This window comes from Jaculus jaculus, chromosome 3 (genome assembly GCF_020740685.1).
Source record: "Jaculus jaculus isolate mJacJac1 chromosome 3, mJacJac1.mat.Y.cur, whole genome shotgun sequence".
Classification (NCBI taxonomy): Eukaryota; Metazoa; Chordata; class Mammalia; order Rodentia; family Dipodidae; genus Jaculus; species Jaculus jaculus.
Genome location: NC_059104.1, coordinates 9594098 through 9612299, shown reverse-complemented (window position 1 = coordinate 9612299; position 18202 = coordinate 9594098). Strand labels below are relative to the sequence as shown.

General features: G+C 47.0%; 1 protein-coding gene across 1 annotated transcript in view; it reads left to right on the top strand.

Annotated features, from left to right (window-relative positions):
- Positions 1-4142: 4142 nt before the first annotated feature.
- The window catches only part of Ercc5 (ERCC excision repair 5, endonuclease), a 33956-nt gene continuing 19896 nt past the window's right edge, over positions 4143-18202 (top strand). The window contains exons 1-4 of the mRNA XM_004663364.2: positions 4143-4295; positions 10579-10754; positions 16142-16257; positions 17315-17401. Coding sequence (XP_004663421.2) covers positions 4208-4295; positions 10579-10754; positions 16142-16257; positions 17315-17401 — 467 coding nt within the window. The 5' untranslated portion in view covers positions 4143-4207. The remainder of the gene's footprint in view (positions 4296-10578; positions 10755-16141; positions 16258-17314; positions 17402-18202) is intronic.

Sequence of the window (18202 nt, the reverse complement as noted above, 5' to 3'; positions counted from 1 at the left end):
TGACTGCTGTCAAGCTGGCTCCTGCCCTCTCTTAGCAGTCTCCACAGAAACACTGACGGTGAGATTCTGGTCCTGTAATTACCAGGAATGCTGAGACTAATTTTCCTGTACTTCCTCACTGAGGGACTGGAGAACAAATAACCTCATGCATGATGTGTTGGGTACACTGCTTTGTAGACAGCACGTGCTACTTAAGCGCTTGCTATTATTGCAAAGACATGGTTTACTGCTCAAGAGATTTAGAGCCCTTGAGCAGCACTGAACAAAGCTAATGTCATGATCAGCAAACATATGCCTTTTAGTGGCTGTTCATTCGAAAGCATTTCATATTCAAGAACGTTCTTCTGGTTTTCAAAGACTGTGTAGTGCTTGGATGGCCGCATTAACTAGTTTACCCACCTGTAGAATGAGTGTGTTTGGATCAAATTCCCTAGCTATTCCTTTTCTCACTACTACAATTAACAGAAATATGACCCATTATCGGCCAAGCTGGTACTGTAACTAATTCTTCCCAACTCACTTTGTCCCAGGCACGGGATGGCCTCAGGTTGCTGCTCTAGGATCTACCACATTTTTGAACCGTTTTCTCATAGCATTTCCACTCTGCAGTATATGTGTTAATTTTAGTACTACTCCCTACTAGGCTTTTAAAATTCAGAACAACTCTAAGAAATTGGTGGCACTCATAAGTTGCTGGCAGGAACTGAGACTCTCATTGGTGGAGAAACTTGCCTAGATTACAGAGTATCTTGGTTCACCACAGCTACCATGTTAGAATGCCACAACCTGGGCGGCCTACAAAGGGCAACTTCTCATAGTGCTGTAGGCTAGGTGTTGGCAGGTTTGATTTTTTTTTTTCTGGTATCTCTCTTGGGACTTTTGGATAAACATCTTTTTGTCCTCATAAGTCCTTTCCTCTGTGTGCATGCACGCAGGGTCTGTATCCAAATTTCCTCTTTTTTCCAAAAATATTTTATTTATTTATGAGAGAAAGAGACAAAGGAAGATGCAGAGAGAGAATGGGTGCACCAGGGCCTCCAGCCACTGCCAATGAATTCCAGACTCATGCACCCCCTTGTGCATCTGGCTTATGTGGATCCTGGGGAATCAAACCAGGGTCCTTGGGCTTCACAGGCAAACGCCTTAACTGCTAAGCCATATCCCCAGACCTACTATCTTTCTTTCTTTCTTTTTTATGAGATACAGAAAGATAGAGAGGGAGGGAAAGAGAGAGAGAATTGGTGCCCCAAGGCCTCTAGCCACTGCAATTGAACTCCAGATGTGTGTGCCACCCATGTGTGACCTGTGTGTCTGCCTTACATGGATTCTGGGGAGTCAAAACTGGGTCCTTAGGTTTCTCAGGCAAGCACCTTAACTGCTAATCCATATCTCCAGCCAATTTTCCTCCTTTTTTTTTTGTTTTGTTTATTGAGGTAGAGTTTCACTTTAGCCCAGGTTAATCTGGAATTCAGTATGTAGTCTCAGCCTGGCCTTGAACTCACAGTGATCCTCTTACCTCTGCCTCCAAAGGGCTAACGTTAAAGGCGTGTGCTACCATGCCCCGCTAATTTCACTTTTTGTGTGTGTCAGTGAGGTGGTAAGAATCCAATCCATGGGCTCACACTTATCAGGCATGTTTCCTGCTACTAAACATGCTGCCATCAACTCTACTGCTAACATGGCCACCACAAACTATTTGGAGAAAGAAATGGCTGCTAACAACCATTCCTACACCTCAGATTCTGGTGGCCTCATTTTAAGTTAACCTTGTAAAGGTTCTTATCTTTGAACACAGCCATATTCTGATGTACTGGGCTTTAGGGCTTCATCATGTGAATCCTACAAGACAGAATTCCACCCTTACCACAGGGGTATCGTATGGCCCAGATGAGATCTGCATGTCTGCCTGATCTCCACAAGGTGAAAACTGCTCTGGGAAGTCTCAAACTGGAGGCTTGAGAGGTAACTTAGGCAGCATTTATAAACTCCGGCTATACTGCCAGAGTGGTGGATGTAACAGGTAAGATAGGGATTGGTTTAATGGGTTTATGGTCCTCTGTGAAGGGAGACAAAATTAAGTAGGCAATTATATTACCCTTAGTAAAATCTTAAGTATAAACAAATTTTGGCAACTATTTTTATATAGAGAGGAAATGCAAAAAGCAGTTTGTAAGGCTTCTTCTAGAAAATTAGTTGTGACTAAGTGAACTAAACACGACTGCTAGAATCTATCTGTTTGAACGTAGCACTGCTTTTTGTCAAAAACTGATTCCTGATGTATTTCTGTAATGCAGGATTCCTCTAAGACTTCCTTTCCCTCTTTTCACTTCATTTTTAGACAAGGTCCATGTAGTCCAGGCCTTGATCTTGTGATCTTTCTGCCAGGCAGATCACTGTACACCATGCCTGGCTGCACCTGTTCTTTCAAATTAATCTTTTCACTGTGTTTGAATTTAGTTTCACCACGAAACTTGAATCAATGTGTATGCTAATAGTATATTGCAAGCGCTAAGTGCTTTGCACATCTCTACTTTAACAGCCTGAGAGATTGTTTATTATGTCCTGCTTACCAATGATCTACAGAAATGTGATGTCGCTAAACATTATAATGAGACTCATGGTTGGGATTTGTGAGCATTTCTGGCTGTGGAAATGTAGTCTAGATGCTGAAAAAAACCACTTGTATTTACGGGCAGATACTAAACTGTACTTCCATCTAGTAACTGCACGTGACTGTCAATTTTTTTTTTCCAGATGTAGTGTCTCATTAGCCCAGGCTGACTTGTAATTCACTATGTAGTCTAAGGCTGTCGAACTCACGGCGATCCTCCTACCTCTGCCTCCCTAGTGCTGGGATTAAAGGTGTGCGCCACCAAACCGGGCTTCCAATTCTTTTTTTTTTTTTTTTTTTTAATATTTTATTTGACAGCGAGAGAACAAGAAAAAATGAGTATGACAACATGGGTGTGGCAAGGCCTCTAGCCACTGTAAACGAATTCCAGATGCATGCACCACTTTGTGCATCTGGCTTTACGTGGGTCCTGGAGATTCGAACCCGGGCTGGTAGGCATTTTAGGAAAGCGCCTTAACCGCTGAGCCATCTCTCCAGCCTGGCTGTGCCAACTGTCAATGTTAAAATTTAAAACACCCAGGAACCACTCGCCTTTCTCTGCCTCTTCCCGTGTAGCACAAGTTAGAGGCAGGTCTGCACACAGGGCAGCGCAATGGGGAGAAACTAAAGTTGGAAAAGAGCATAGCAGTCCTTACCCCAGGTGTCGGCTATCGTGCACGTGCTCTTAACATTTAATGCCGACAAATGCCAGCAAAAATAAAAAGTAGAGGCTAGGAGATGGCTGAGCGGTTAAAGGTGCTTGCTTGCAAAGCCTATCTGCCCGGGCTTCTTTCTTTGAGAATGGGCATGCCAGGGCCTCCAGTCACTGCAAAAAAAAAAAACTCCAGACGCATTCGTCCCCTTGTGCATCGGGCTAACGTGAGTCCTGGGGAATCGAACCTTGGTCCTTGGGCATTGCCGGCAAACGCCATAACCGCTAAACCATCCCTCCAGCCTACCTGCCTGGGTTTCTAGTTTCCCAGTACCCGGTAAAGCCATGCAGCTGGCGAAAGGCCGTGGTGTGCTCATACTCTGTTCACAAATAAATAAAATATTTGTATATACGCATATATAGTGTCTTTTAAGACGCAAGGCAAAAGACAGCTACGTAGACACTGACGCGGTTCCGCGTGATCACTTCCGGACCCCTCTAGGCGCAGGGAATATACGTCACTGCACGCGCGGGGGCGGGACTTCCGCCCTGCGCGTCTCGGTAGACGGAAGCTGAGAGGGCTCAGTTCTTGCGGTTTTACGGATGCGCAGCAGAAACAGCGGTCCGGGGGGCGACGGGAGCCTGTGGTTGTCCACGCCGTCCCGCTCCTCCTCAGCCAGGTCGCCCACGAGGAATGCGCACGTATGGGAGGCTGTGGGCGCCATGCGCGCCCCCTCGCGCACACGGCCGTCCTCCGGTCCCGGCCTTCCGGCAGGCGGGGCAGGCGCCGGAAGTGCTCCCGTGTGGGTGTTCGCCTTCACGTCGCCGGCGGCGCCGCGGACTTGGACACGGCGGTTCCGCGTGGGGCCGAACAGGACCGCCTTCTCCGGGCCGTGGCGCCTCTGCCGTGGACGCCGATCCGAGGGCTCGCGGGCGTCCGCGCCATGGGAGTGCAGGGGCTCTGGAAGCTGCTGGAGTGCTCGGGCCGCCAGGTCAGCCCCGAGACGCTGGAGGGGAAGATCCTGGCTGTGGGTATCCTTCAGGCCTTGCCGGCGCCGCGGAGGCCGTGACTGCCAGGCTCTTCCTGGAGGAGGAGGAGGAGGAGGAGGAGGAGGAGGAGGACGGTCCTCCCGGGGGAACCGGGCGCGTTCCCGGGGGTTGGGACGTCACCGAGGGCGGTGCTGTGTGCCCGCTGGGCATGTCCCCTCCGCGAAGTGGAGGTGACTCTGGGCATGTCCCCTCCGCGAAGTGGAGGTGACTCTGGGCATGTCCCCTCCGCGAAGCGGAGGTGACTCTGGGCATCTTCCCTCCGCGAAGTGGAGGTGACTCTGGGCATGTCCCCTCCGCGAAGTGGAGGTGACTCTGGGCATGTCCCCTCCGCGAAGCGGAGGTGACTCTGGGCATCTTCCCCTCCGCGAAGTGGAGGTGACTCTGGGCATGTCCCCTCCGCGAAGCGGAGGTGACTCTGGGCATCTTCCCCTCCGCGAAGTGGAGGTGACTCTGGGCATGTCCCCTCCGCGAAGTGGAGGTGACTCTGGGCATGTCCCCTCCGCGAAGTGGAGGTGACTCTGGGCATCTCCCGTCCGCGAAGCGGAGGTGACTCTGGGCATCTTCCCCTCCGCGAAGTGGAGGTGACTCTGGGCATCTCCCCTCCGCGAAGTGGAGGTGACTCTGGGCATCTCCCCTCCGCGAAGTGGAGGTGACTCTGGGCATGTCCCCTCCGCGAAGCGGAGGTGACTCTGGGCATCTTCCCTCCGCGAAGTGGAGGTGACTCTGGGCATGTCCCCTCCGCGAAGTGGAGGTGACTCTGGGCATGTCCCCTCCGCGAAGCGGAGGTGACTCTGGGCATCTTCCCCTCCGCGAAGTGGAGGTGACTCTGGGCATGTCCCCTCCGCGAAGCGGAGGTGACTCTGGGCATCTTCCCCTCCGCGAAGTGGAGGTGACTCTGGGCATGTCCCCTCCGCGAAGTGGAGGTGACTCTGGGCATGTCCCCTCCGCGAAGTGGAGGTGACTCTGGGCATCTCCCGTCCGCGAAGCGGAGGTGACTCTGGGCATCTTCCCCTCCGCGAAGTGGAGGTGACTCTGGGCATCTCCCCTCCGCGAAGTGGAGGTGACTCTGGGCATCTCCCGTCCGCGAAGTGGAGGTGACTCTGGGCATCTCCCCTCCGCGAAGTGGAGGTGACTCTGGGCATCTCCCCTCCGCGAAGTGGAGGTGACTCTGGGCATCTTCCCCTCCGCGAAGTGGAGGTGACTCTGGGCATCTCCCCTCCGCGAAGTGGAGGTGACTCTGGGCATCTCCCCTCCGCGAAGTGGAGGTGACGATGGGTATCCCCCCTCTGCGAAGTGGAGGTGACTCTGGGTATCTCCCCTCTGCGAAGTGGAGGTGACTCTGGGTATCCCCCCTCTGCGAAGTGGACGTGACGATGGGTATCCCCCCTCTGCGAAGTGGAGGTGACTCTGGGTATCCCCCCTCTGCGAAGTGGACGTGACTTGAATACTAAAGTGGCGGCAAACCTTGAAAGTCGTTAACCTGAGTGGAAGGTCATGGATACAACAAAGTAGAGTTCTGATCCCATTTTTCCCTTTAAAAATATTTTAGAGATTTGAGAGAAGGAGAGCGAAAGGAAGTATGGGCATTCTAGGGCCTCTATCCACTGCAAACGAACTCGATGATGCATGGTCATGTTGTGCATCTGGCTTTAAGTGGGTACTGGGGAATTGAACCCCAGTCCCTCAGGCTTTGCAACTGCCTTTAACTTAAAAACAATTATTTATTTGACAAAGGGGTGGGGGTAGAGAGAATGGGCGCGCCAGGGCCTCAGCCACTGCAAACGAACTATAGACACGTGTTCCCTCTTGTGCATCTGGCTAACGTGGGTTCTGGGGAATCCAACTGAGGTCCTTTGGCTTTGCAGGCAAATGCCTTAACCACTAAGCCATCCCTCCAGCCCCTTTCCCTTGCTGCTTTTCCTTCCTCCCTTCTTTCTTTCGTACTGGTTTGAATGTCTGGCGTTTTCATCTGTTTGTCTGCACCTCTTCCCCTGTCTCAGAAGCCAGAGGCACTTAGGCCGCTTCCTCAGCGAGGACGGGAAAGACTCATGTCAGTATTGGTGTGCGTGTGAGCTGGGGATGAGTGCGAGTTTGTTAAGCCCAGAAGCCGTTGACCAGGTGGTCAATTCCTCACTGTGTGTGCAACTTATAAATAATGGAACACTGCTCATTTTAGAAAGTGCCATTGTGTGCCAAGTTGCAATACTCCCGTTAAACAAAAGTTTGCCTTGACAGTTTTTGTGCAAGAGGTGTTGGTTTGTGGATCACGTGCGCTGTGTTGCCCCCACGTGGTTTCTCAGTGTCACTGCCCTCAACCCCTGGAACCTTAGTGGAGGGAAGCACAATTTTCAGTGACAGGAACCCTTAAAACTTCACCACTAAGAGGTTCAGCTCCGTGGCATGCTTTCCTAGTAAGTGTGGGGGACCCATCCTCACCACTGAAAAATCTGATGACGTCAGTAGAGATTTAGGTGGTTTTGTGTTGAAGCCCTGTGAAGTTCTACATCCCAGGTTCTGAGACGACAGAGGACAGGTAGACCATGGCGTTTAGATCATCAGCTTGTGGCTGGCTGGGTCCTTTTTTGGGATGTGGAGTCATATGTATGAAGTTAGTAAACGTTTCTGGAAGATTGGATCATTTAAACAGTACTGTCAAAGGTACTCTGCTTACAGTAACCTGATACATATGATGTAATAACGCAATTACTTGTATAATTGATTTTTCCTTGTTGTCTCTTCATGGGAATCCAGACACCTGAAATGCAGGTGTTATTCTTTTATTAATAAAGAACTTATCCACTATTATACCAGGTTCATAATTTACTCTTACACAAATTATATTACCAAATAAAGTGTTTGGTATTTGAACCATCTGGATAGCTGAGTGTCTTATTTATACAGTTTAAATGTCTGTGTCAAAGAATTCATAGTTAAGTTTTTTTTGTTGTTGTTTCTTACAGACGTTAATGTAGATGCATTTAAATGTGTTAGGATTTTACACTTGGCTAACATACACGGGGATTAATTAAATCTCTAGTCACGTAACTAACGAAATTTACCTTTTGTTCCAAAATGTTACTGGATTTTGGATCTTAATTCAAAAGGGACATTTCTAGCCCTATAAATATGCTGAAGCTTGACAAGTTGCACACTTTCAGCTTGTTTGAAAATCTCTAGACTTCAAGGCCCTAGATGAGAATTGGCCTGACCATGATTAATTTAAAAGTTAAAAAAAAAAAAAAAGAATCACCTGAGCATAATTTAGTGTTTTGGCCTATGGGGTTTAATAGTGTTTTAAAAGCTGTAGGAAATACATCCTGCTTTAATAGGGCTGAGAGCTGTTTATTGGAAATTAGGTTTGTTGATTTTAAACTTGAAGCCATGGCCGTGTAGCCACTGCTGCAACTCCACCTCAACACGGCAAGCCCGAGCCACAGAAGGCAGAGCTGAGTTGCAGAGTCCTTGCCTCTGCCCGTCAGATGGATCCTGGCCTGACCACTTCTTACGTCTGTACTACTACCAGGAAAGTGTCCCATGGTTTAGACTCGGTGGTGTGCTAAGAGGGGGAGGAAGGGTCATGGGGTGAAGTCCTGAAGGCAGGAAGGAGTTGAGAAATTTCCAGCATTTTTGAAAAGCTAGTATCTTAACATGTGACAAGAGAAATGAGCAGAGATCAGATGATTCAGGGGTTATGTAGGTCAAGGGAAGAGTTGTGGATATCCTTTTTTATAATTTTTAAATTTTTAAAAAATTTTTATAAACAACTTCCATGATCACAAAAAATATCCCATGGTAATACCCTTCCTCCCCCTACTTTCCCCTTTGAAACTCCGCTTGCCATCATATCCCCTCCCGCTCTCAATCACCCTCTCTTTTATCTTAATGTCATGATCTTTTCCTCCTGTTATGATGGTCTTATATAGGTAGTGTCAAGCACTGTGAGGTCATGGATATCCAGGCCATTTTGTTCCTGGGGGGAGCATGTTGTAAGGAGCCCTACTCTTCCTTTGGCTCTTACGTTCTTTCTGTCACCTGTTCCACATTAGACCCTGAGCCTTGGAAGATGTGATAGAGATATTATTACAGTACTGAGCACTCTGGTGACTTCTTTCCAACACCATGATGCCTTCTGAGTTATCCCAAGGTCACTGCCATCTGAAAAGAGAAGATTCTCTACTAAAAGTGAGAGTAGCATTAATATAAGGGTATGAACATTAAGAGAAGTGCTTACTGGGCAGTTTGGTAAGCATAGTATATACATTTAGCCAGACAGCAGTAGACGTTACATCCCTCGGGCTCATGACTACCATTGTTTTAAGTTTTCAGTATCAGGGATGTATTCCCTCCCATGGAGCATGCGTCCAATCCAATTAGAGGGCAGTTAGTTTCCACCATGACAGACGTGCCACTATTGCACCCGTTGGCTCATTTGGCCTGGCTGAGTTGTGGATATTCTAAAGTGAGTGGGAAACTTGAACATGCTCTTACTAATACATTAGTGAGACCTCATTGTACTTTTCAGGTATATTAGAAGGTAGACTTGGTAGGTTCTCGAACTGGTTGGATGAGGGATTATTTGGCTGACCCCAGAATTCTGGCTCAGGTGAAGGGAGTGAGTGATTCACTGATGGGCTGTGAGCAGCTTAGTGGTGAAAACATAAATTTTGAGTTGGGTCATGTTCAATTTGAAATGTCTACGAGGCATCAGGTAGGGATGTCAGCTGGGCTATTGGATCTGGGAGAGTCTGCTCTAGACAGAGGTGAACGTGGGCAGGGTGTGGTGGTGGTTGAAGTATTTGCAGGTGGTGCAGACAGGAGCGGGGAATGGGCCTAGCAAAGATCACTGCCGAGCAGCTCCTGAATTGTAAGTTGTAGGAGCTTGCAGCAGAGAGAGGCAGCAGGCCCAGCAGGGGGCTGGGCACTCCATGGACAACCCGGGCGCACTCAAAAAGAGCACTGTAAAGAGAAGTTTACAAAATTCCAAGCAGAGAGCATAGATTAATTTCAGCAGAGATAACTTTGTGTACTGTACACGTGTCTAGCTGGTACACGAGTGGTTTCTTTTGGAGACACTTGCTGTGCATCCCCGGCTCGCAGCGCGCCTTCCTTGCATCTCGGCTTCATTACTGCCACATCTGCCCCCTTTATTCCCCCGTGCTAGTTATCAATTGACCCCGGTATTGTATGTGCTACCCGAGTGCTGACTCACTGAGGTACACCTCCAGCCTTTGTAGTATTTTTAAAAATATTTGTGTATTTATTTATTTGAGAGAGACAGAGTCAGAGGGAGAGGGAAGGAGAGAAAGAGAGAGAGAATGGGCGCCCCAGGGCCTCCAGCCCTTGCAAACGAACTCCAGACACGTGCATCATCTTGCGCATCTGGCTTACGTGGTTCCTGGGGAATCGAACCTGGGTCCTTTGGCTTTGCAGGCAAGTGTCTTCACCACTAAGCCATCTCTACAGCCCCTTAGTAGTATTTTTTTTTTTCCCCAATGAAATGAAAACATTTTTTTTTTTTTAGCCCATTCTAAATAATGGGCTTCATTACGACGTGTCGCACATGTATATCTCTGTTGATATTCACTCCTGTCCTTGAGGTATTTTCTCCCCGGTTACACCTCTCGTTGGCATTCTCAGGTAATCCCCCTCTGCTTTCATGGCACGTGTTTGCCACTAGACATTTCTTTTTATCACAAAGCAGATTCACTGGATTAGCTTACAGCTAGTAGACGTTAGAGGACGAACCTGTCTCTGGTTTAAAAATCCCTCGTGTGAGTGGAAGATGGGCAGGAACGGAAGAGCGGGGGGCAGGGGCTGTGGAGCTCTGGCACCTGGGCGTGACAAGGCCATTGCGCCTGTGGACCCACAGCAAACACAGCTGCCTGCATTAATCCCACATGTGATGCGTCCAGGAACGCTCTGTAGAGGGGGGTGGCGGGGCGTGTTGGGGAGGTCACTTTGTAATGAGCTCATGACAGTTAATGGTTACCAGAGAGGGAGAGTCATTTTTTCCCCATATCGTAGCCACTACAAGGAGATGAGAAGAAATATAAGTGACTGAGAGGGATAAGGGTAATGTGGGGTACAGATCATCAAAAAGTAATATGTATGAAAATGTCAAAAACTGAAACAACAACAAAAACAAAGAGCTGACGTACAGCTAGCTGACAGGCTGATTAAGAGGTTCAGGTGTTTTTCTTTCACTTTGACATTTTGAGGCTGGGGTTAGGCGTTCCAGAGTGTTTTCCTTTAACCGTTCTCACAGATATCAGCATTTGGCTAAACCAGGCACTCAAAGGAGTCCGGGATCGGCATGGGAACCCCATAGAAAACGCGCACCTTCTCACTTTGTTCCACCGGCTCTGCAAGCTCTTGTTTTTTCGCATCCGTCCTATTTTTGTATTTGATGGGGACGCCCCACTGTTAAAGAAACAGACTTTGGTAAGTGTCATCTAATTCTCTTTCCTCTTTTTTTTCACAAAACTATTATCAAATGTTTTCAATAAAAAAATTAATTAATTAAATTTTTTTTTTTTTAGTTTTCAAGGTAGCGTCTCACTCTAGCCCAGACTGACCTGGAATTCACTATGTAGTCTCAGAGTAGCCTCGAACTCATGGCAGTCCTACTTCTGCCTCCCAAGTGCTGGGATTAAAGGTGTGCGTCACCACACCTGGCTTTGAGTAAAGTTTTAAAATTTTATCTTTTAACAAGTAAACAGTCTTTTTTTTCCTTTTGGTTTATTTCTAAATGGCTTATTTATTTATAAAGTACACCATGGAGCTAATGATAGAATTCTTACTGAGTTTTCCCATTAGGTAGCATGTATGTTTAGTGGGTCCATGTGTATAACGACTGTGTGCCATTGCTCAGGACTTTATGGAGAACCCACTTAGCAGAGGGCACCACTTTGGGGATGGGGGGGCTGACCTAGTGGGTGGAAGGAAGAAAAGCGGTTTCGTGGGGGCGGGAGAGGGCAACGGAGCGTATAGGGGTTGCATATGGTCAAATGCAGTGTGAGTGTGAACTTGTGAAAGAAGGAACAGAGCGTATAGGGTTGCATATGGTCAAATGCAGTGTGAGTGTGAACTTGTGAAAGAAGGAACAGAGCGTATAGGGTTGCATACGGTCAAATGCAGTGTGAGTGTGAACTTGTGAAAGAAGGAACAGAGCGTACAGGGGTTGCATATGGTCAAATGCAGTGTGAGTGTGAACTTGTGAAAGAAGGAACAGAGCGTATAGGGTTGTATATGGTCAAATGCAGTGTGAGTGTGAACTTGTGAAAGAAGGAACAGAGCGTATAGGGGTTGCATATGGTCAAATGCAGTGAGTGTCAACTTGTGAAAGAAGGAACAGAGCGTATAGGGGTTGCATATGGTCAAATGCAGTGTGAGTGTGAACTCGTGAAAGAAGGAACAGAGCGTATAGGGGTTGCATACAGTCAAATGCAGTGTGAGTGTGAACTTGTGAAAGAAGGAACAGAGCGTATAGGGTTGCATATGGTCAAATGCAGTGTGAGTGTGAACTTGTGAAAGAAGGAACAGAGCGTATAGGGGTTGCATATGGTCAAATGCAGTGTGTGTGTGACTTGTGAAAGAAGGAACAGAGCGTATAGAGTTGCATACGGTCAAATGCAGTGTGAGTGTGAACTTGTGAAAGAAGGAACAGAGCGTATAGGGTTGCATATGGTCAAATGCAGTGTGAGTGTGAACTTGTGAAAGAAGGAACAGCGTATAGGGGTTGCATATGGTCAAATGCAGTGTGAGTGTGAACTTGTGAAAGAAGGAACAGAGCGTATAGGGGTTGCATATGGTCAAATGCAGTGTGAGTGTGAACTTGTGAAAGAAGGAACAGAGCATATAGGGGTTGCATATGGTCAAATGCAGTGTGAGTGTGAACTTGTGAAAGAAGGAACAGAGCGTATAGGGTTGCATATGGTCAAATGCAGTGTGAGTGTGAACTTGTGAAAGAAGGAACAGAGCGTATAGGGTTGCATATGGTCAAATGCAGTGTGAGTGTGAACTTGTGAAAGAAGGAGCAGAGCGTATAGGGTTGCATACGGTCAAATGCAGTGTGAGTGTGAACTTGTGAAAGAAGGAACAGAGCGTATAGGGTTGCATATGGTCAAATGCAGTGTGAGTGTGAACTTGTGAAAGAAGGAACAGAGCGTATAGGGTTGCATATGGTCAAATGCAGTGTGAGTGTGAACTTGTGAAAGAAGGAACAGAGCGTATAGGGTTGCATACGGTCAAATGCAGTGTGAGTGTGAACTTGTGAAAGAACAGAGCATATAGGGGTTGCATACGGTCAAATGCAGTGTGAGTGTGAACTTGTGAAAGAAGGAGCAGAGCGTATAGGGTTGCATACGGTCAAATGCAGTGTGAGTGTGAACTTGTGAAAGAACAGAGCATATAGGGGTTGCATACGGTCAAATGCAGTGTGTGTGTGAACTTGTGAAAGAAGGAACAGAGCGTATAGGGTTGCATACGGTCAAATGCAGTGTGTGTGTGAACTTGTGAAAGAAGGAACAGAGCGTATAGGGTTGCATATGGTCAAATGCAGTGTGAGTGTGAACTTGTGAAAGAAGGAGCAGAGCGTATAGGGTTGCATACGGTCAAATGCAGTGTGAGTGTGAACTTGTGAAAGAACAGAGCATATAGGGGTTGCATACGGTCAAATGCAGTGTGTGTGTGAACTTGTGAAAGAAGGAACAGAGCGTATAGGGTTGCATACGGTCAAATGCAGTGTGAGTGTGAACTTGTGAAAGAAGGAACAGAGCGTATAGGGGTTGCATACAGTCAAATGCAGTGTGAGTGTGAACTTGTGAAAGAAGGAACAGAGCGTATAGGGTTGCATACGGTCAAATGCAGTGTGAGTGTGAACTTGTGAAAGAAGGAACAGAGCGTATAGGGGTTGCATACGGTCAAATGTAGTGTGTGTGTGAACTTGTGAAAGAAGGAACAGAGCGTATAGGGTTGCATATGGTCAAATGCAGTGTGAGTGTGAACTTGTGAAAGAACAGAGCGTATAGGGGTTGCATACGGTCAAATGCAGTGTGAGTGTGAACTTGTGAAAGAAGGAACATAGCGTATAGGGGTTGCATATGGTCAAATGCAGTGTGAGTGTGAACTTGTGAAAGAAGGAATGGAGCGTATAGGGTTGCATACGGTCAAATGCAGTGTGTGTGTGAACTTGTGAAAGAAGGAACAGAGCGTATAGGGGTTGCATATGGTCAAATGCAGTGTGTGTGTGAACTTGTGAAAGAAGGAACAGAGCGTATAGGGTTGCATACGGTCAAATGCAGTGTGAGTGTGAACTTGTGAAAGAAGGAACAGAGCGTATAGGGTTGCATACAGTCAAATGCAGTGTGAGTGTGAACTTGTGAAAGAAGGAACAGAGCGTATAGGGTTGCATACGGTCAAATGCAGTGTGTGTGTGAACTTGTGAAAGAAGGAACAGAGCGTATAGGGTTGCATATGGTCAAATGCAGTGTGAGTGTGAACTTGTGAAAGAAGGAACAGAGCGTATAGGGGTTGCATACGGTCAAATGCAGTGTGTGTGTGAACTTGTGAAAGAAGGAACAGAGCGTATAGGGGTTGCATACGGTCAAATGCAGTGTGAGTGTGAACTTGTGAAAGAAGGAACAGAGCGTATAGTGTTGCATATGGTCAAATGCAGTGTGAGTGTGAACTTGTGAAAGAAGGAGCAGAGCACGTAGTTGTGCTGTAAGAAAAGCAGAGCTTGCGCTGCCGAGTTTGGGAATTTATCTGCTCACTGCTTCGCTCAAAGCAGGCTGACGGAGACACCGCAGGCGCCCACCAGCTGCTCGCCCTCAGTGCGGTGCTCTTGGGAAGGGACGTCCTCTGGGGCTGTTGGGCAGCGCCCAGACCCGCCACAGATCCAGCCCTCAAAAGTCGCGAAAGGCACACACGCCCTTTTCAAACAAGAGTAGCTGCGTACAAGGGGTCTTTCGGGAAATGGAAAACCCGCCCTTTCCCTCTGGAGTGCTGTCCCCCTTCGGGGTGTCAGTGCAGAGTGACACCATTCCGCCTAGCCGGGCATTGCTTACAGGGTAGTTCTGTTCAGTTTAGGGACTGGATCTCACATGTTGAGGGTTGGGTGCTACAGTATATATATGCAAGAGATATTTTTTGTGTTTCTTGTTTTTGTTTTTTTTTTTTTATAAAAAAAAAAGCATGCACCTTTAACCACTGAGCTATCTTCCCAGGCCCCAAATAATAATTTTTTTTTATTTTAATTTTATTTATTAATTTTCAGGTTCTTATAGGTGTGGTCTCCCTATTGCTCAGGCTGACCTGGAATGCACTATGCAGTTTGAAGGTGGCTTGAACTCACATTGATACTCCTACCTCTGCCTCCAAGCATGAGTATTAAAGGCATATGCCATCACGCCATTCGAGGCTTCTTTTGAATTGCTGATTGTTTTCCTTGACCAAAACTGGAGTGAACTTCCCAACAAGATCACCTTGACTTTCTGGCCTGTTAGCACCACGCTTCTAGACTTAATCCTACAATAGCTTCCCTACAATTGAGTGATTTGCATCCAAGGAACTATCATATTTTACATGTATGTATATCATGCATACATTACCAAAGTTAACATAACTGTTTTTGAAACTCTTAATGAAATGTTTTTCCTTTTTTTGGGGGTGGGGGGCTTTTGGAGGTAGGGTTTGCTCTAGCCTACGGTGAAAAGGAATTCACTGTGTAGTCTCAGGCTAGTCTGGAACTCACAGCAGTCCTACCTCTGCTTCCCTCTTGAGTGCTAGGATTAAATACATACAAGCCATCAGGTTCTACCCCCAAAAAAAGAACTTTAAAATTTTTTGTTTATGGGGAAGGAGGGCGACAGAAAAAGGGCGCACCATAGCCTCTTGCCGCAGCAAACGACCTCCAGACACATGCCCACTACGAGTGTCTGCTTTTCGTGGGTACAGGGGAATTGAACCATGTCAGCTCGCCTTGTAAGCAAGTGCGGCTAATCTCAGCCATGTCCGCAACCAATCATTACTCTGTAATTATGAATAAATGTATAGGGAAAGGTCAAGATGTCGCAACAGTTCACGAAGAGCAAACCTAATCACTGGAACAGAATCCATAGCAGACTAATCACTTCAGTCAGAACCTCCAAACACACGACCAAAATACCTCTTGGTGACCGTGGCGCGTGAACCGAACATGGCGGTGGACGACCCTGAAGCCAATAATTTTTTTTAAAAGCACAATATTGGAAATTATTTTTGGAATGTTATGTTTTAAAGAATAAATTAATGATAGTTTACTTTAGGAAGCATTTACTTGATTATATATCATTAAGTTTTGGGTTTCTTTTTTTTTTTAAATTTTTTATTTATTTATTTGAGAGCGACAGACACAGAGAGAAAGACAGATAGAGGGAGAGAGAGAATGGGCGCGCCAGGGCTTCCAGCCACTGCAAACGAACTCCAGACGCGTGCGCCCCCTTGTGCATCTGGCTAATGTGGGACCTGGGGAACCGAGCCTCGAACCGGGGTCCTTAGGCTTCACAGGCAAGCGCTTAACCGCTAAGCCATCTCTCCAGCCCAAGTTTTGGGTTTCTTAATGCCATAGAAGGGCAGTTAAAAGAAACTGAAAGTAAACTAACAGTTTTCCACACACATTTTCCAGTGTTTAGGAGGGACTTGAGTGTCCATACATAGCAGGACTGAAAGATGTTATTGAAGAGAAATTCAGCAAAGCACTAAAACAGCTGGAGTTCAACACTGGCCAAATCAATGTTTTAGGCAGAGTACCACCCCAAAGTGAACTCTTGTCCCCCTCCCTGTCCCAGGCCAAGAGAAGACAGAGGAAGGACTCCGCCTCCGGTGAGGCCAGGAAAACCGCGGAGAAGCTGTTGAAGACATTTCTGAAGAGACAGGCTCTCAAAACAGCCTTCAGAAGCAAAAGGCAAGAGGACGAACACACCTACTTTAGAGAGTGCTTCACAGAGTCGTTCAGTTCTTTCTTTTTAAAAAGTTTATTTATTTTGTAATTGAGAGAGAGAAACAGGCAGAGAGAGACAGAGAAAGAAAGAGAGAAAGAAAGAAAGAACGAAAGAAAAGGCATGCTCCAACCTCTGCAAACAAATTCCAGACACATGTGCCACCTTGTGCATCTGGCTTACGTCGGTCCTGGAGAATACGATCTGGGTCCTTTGGCTTGGCAGGCAAGTGCCTTAACCACTAAGCAAGCCATCTCTCTAGCCCAAGTCTTTCATTTCTGTGTGAATCCCTCATGTGCTCTCTCCCTATTTAATGTAGTTTTAAAAAGTATCTGTATTTCTTTCTTTGCAATGAGAGAGAGAGAAGGAATTTGCATGCATGAGTGCCAGTTGGGTATACAGGGTCCCTTGCCCCTGCAAACAAAGTCAAGATGCATGTACCACTTTGTGCATCTGGCTTTGCATCAGCGCTAGGGAATTGAACCTGTGCTAGTAGACTTTGCAAACAAATGCCTTTAATTGCTGAGCCATCTCCCTAGCCCCTTACCTAATTTCGACTTTCAATAAATGAAGATTAAATTGAGAGGAATAAGTAGATGTCATTAGACTTGTTAATTTGAAATTGGGAAAACTCTGAGAATCAACTTTGCCAACAAGAGAGCAAAAGATGTTGGGGCAGACTGCTTAGATTTAAAATTAATTAGTTCATTTACTTTTACCTTTTCAGTTGTCCTAGGAATGGAACTTAGGGCTTCATACATCCATGGAGTTCAGCCTACTTTCTACTTGGATAAAGCTTGTCTTTATGACTGCAGTTTGTGCTGAGGCAAAAGCTGTGAGGAGTCCCAGCAAATTCCCCTTCTCCCTGTGTAGTACTGAGCTGTTGCAGAGACTTCCTGGGGACAGCTGGTCTGGAGGGGACAGCTACTGCCCTTGAGCAGGGCCTGTGTGACCAGTCGGGGGAGGGTTGACTGAAGATGCCACCTCATATGATCTCTGTTGAAAGCTCTGTGTGCCTTTCAGAAATGAAGCACTCCCCAGCCTTACACAGGTTCAAAGAGAAGATGACATCTATGCTTTGCCACCTTTACAAGAGGAAGAAAAACACAGGTGAGTGTTTAACTCCTTCAACATTCATTTTTTAATCACTGGTATGTTCAGCAGGACTGAAACACTTGTTTTGTTAATGGATCTGAGAGGCCCCTTTGCGTCGTTTGGACGGGTTCTCAAAGGTTATATTTTCCATTGTCTGACTTGTCTGTGTTGTGATTTACTGTTTTGTGCTCTTTCTCGTTGTGAGGCAGTCACTGTTGGCCCTGAGGACTTAAAAACATGTCAGAACACGGGTGTAGGTTTTCTTGCACTTAGCTTGCAGCTGCTGCCTGACCTGCTCCTAGCTCAGCTGTCTCTTCACCAGGCTGCAGCACCGTGCACCGCCGAAGGCAGATGCTCGCTGCTTCTCAGCGCTCTGGGCTTCTGTGCCCATGGTGGGCCACGTCCTGCAGACTTGCCCTTCTGGGGCCTTTCTGGCCACTCCTCCACCGAGTTCTCTTCCACTGGCTCTTAGCACTGAGGATGTGTGTGTGTGGAGGGCCAGAAGTCTGGACAGGGAAGCTTTCTCTCCAGTCCCCACTTCCCTCCCAGGGGACATTGTAGCTTTTTTTTTTTTTTTAATAATTTTTATTTATTTATTTGAGAGACAGGGAAAGAGAGAGAGAGAGAGGGAGCAGGAGGGAAAGAGAATGTATTGGTGTGCCAGGGACACTTGTGCCACCACCTGTGTATCTGGTTTACATGGGCCCTGGGGAATTGAACCTGGGTCCTTTGGCTTTGCAGGCAAGTGCCTTAACTGTTAAGCCATTCCTGCAGCCCCATTGTAGCTTTTGCCGCAGCCTGCTTTCTTTCTCTCCG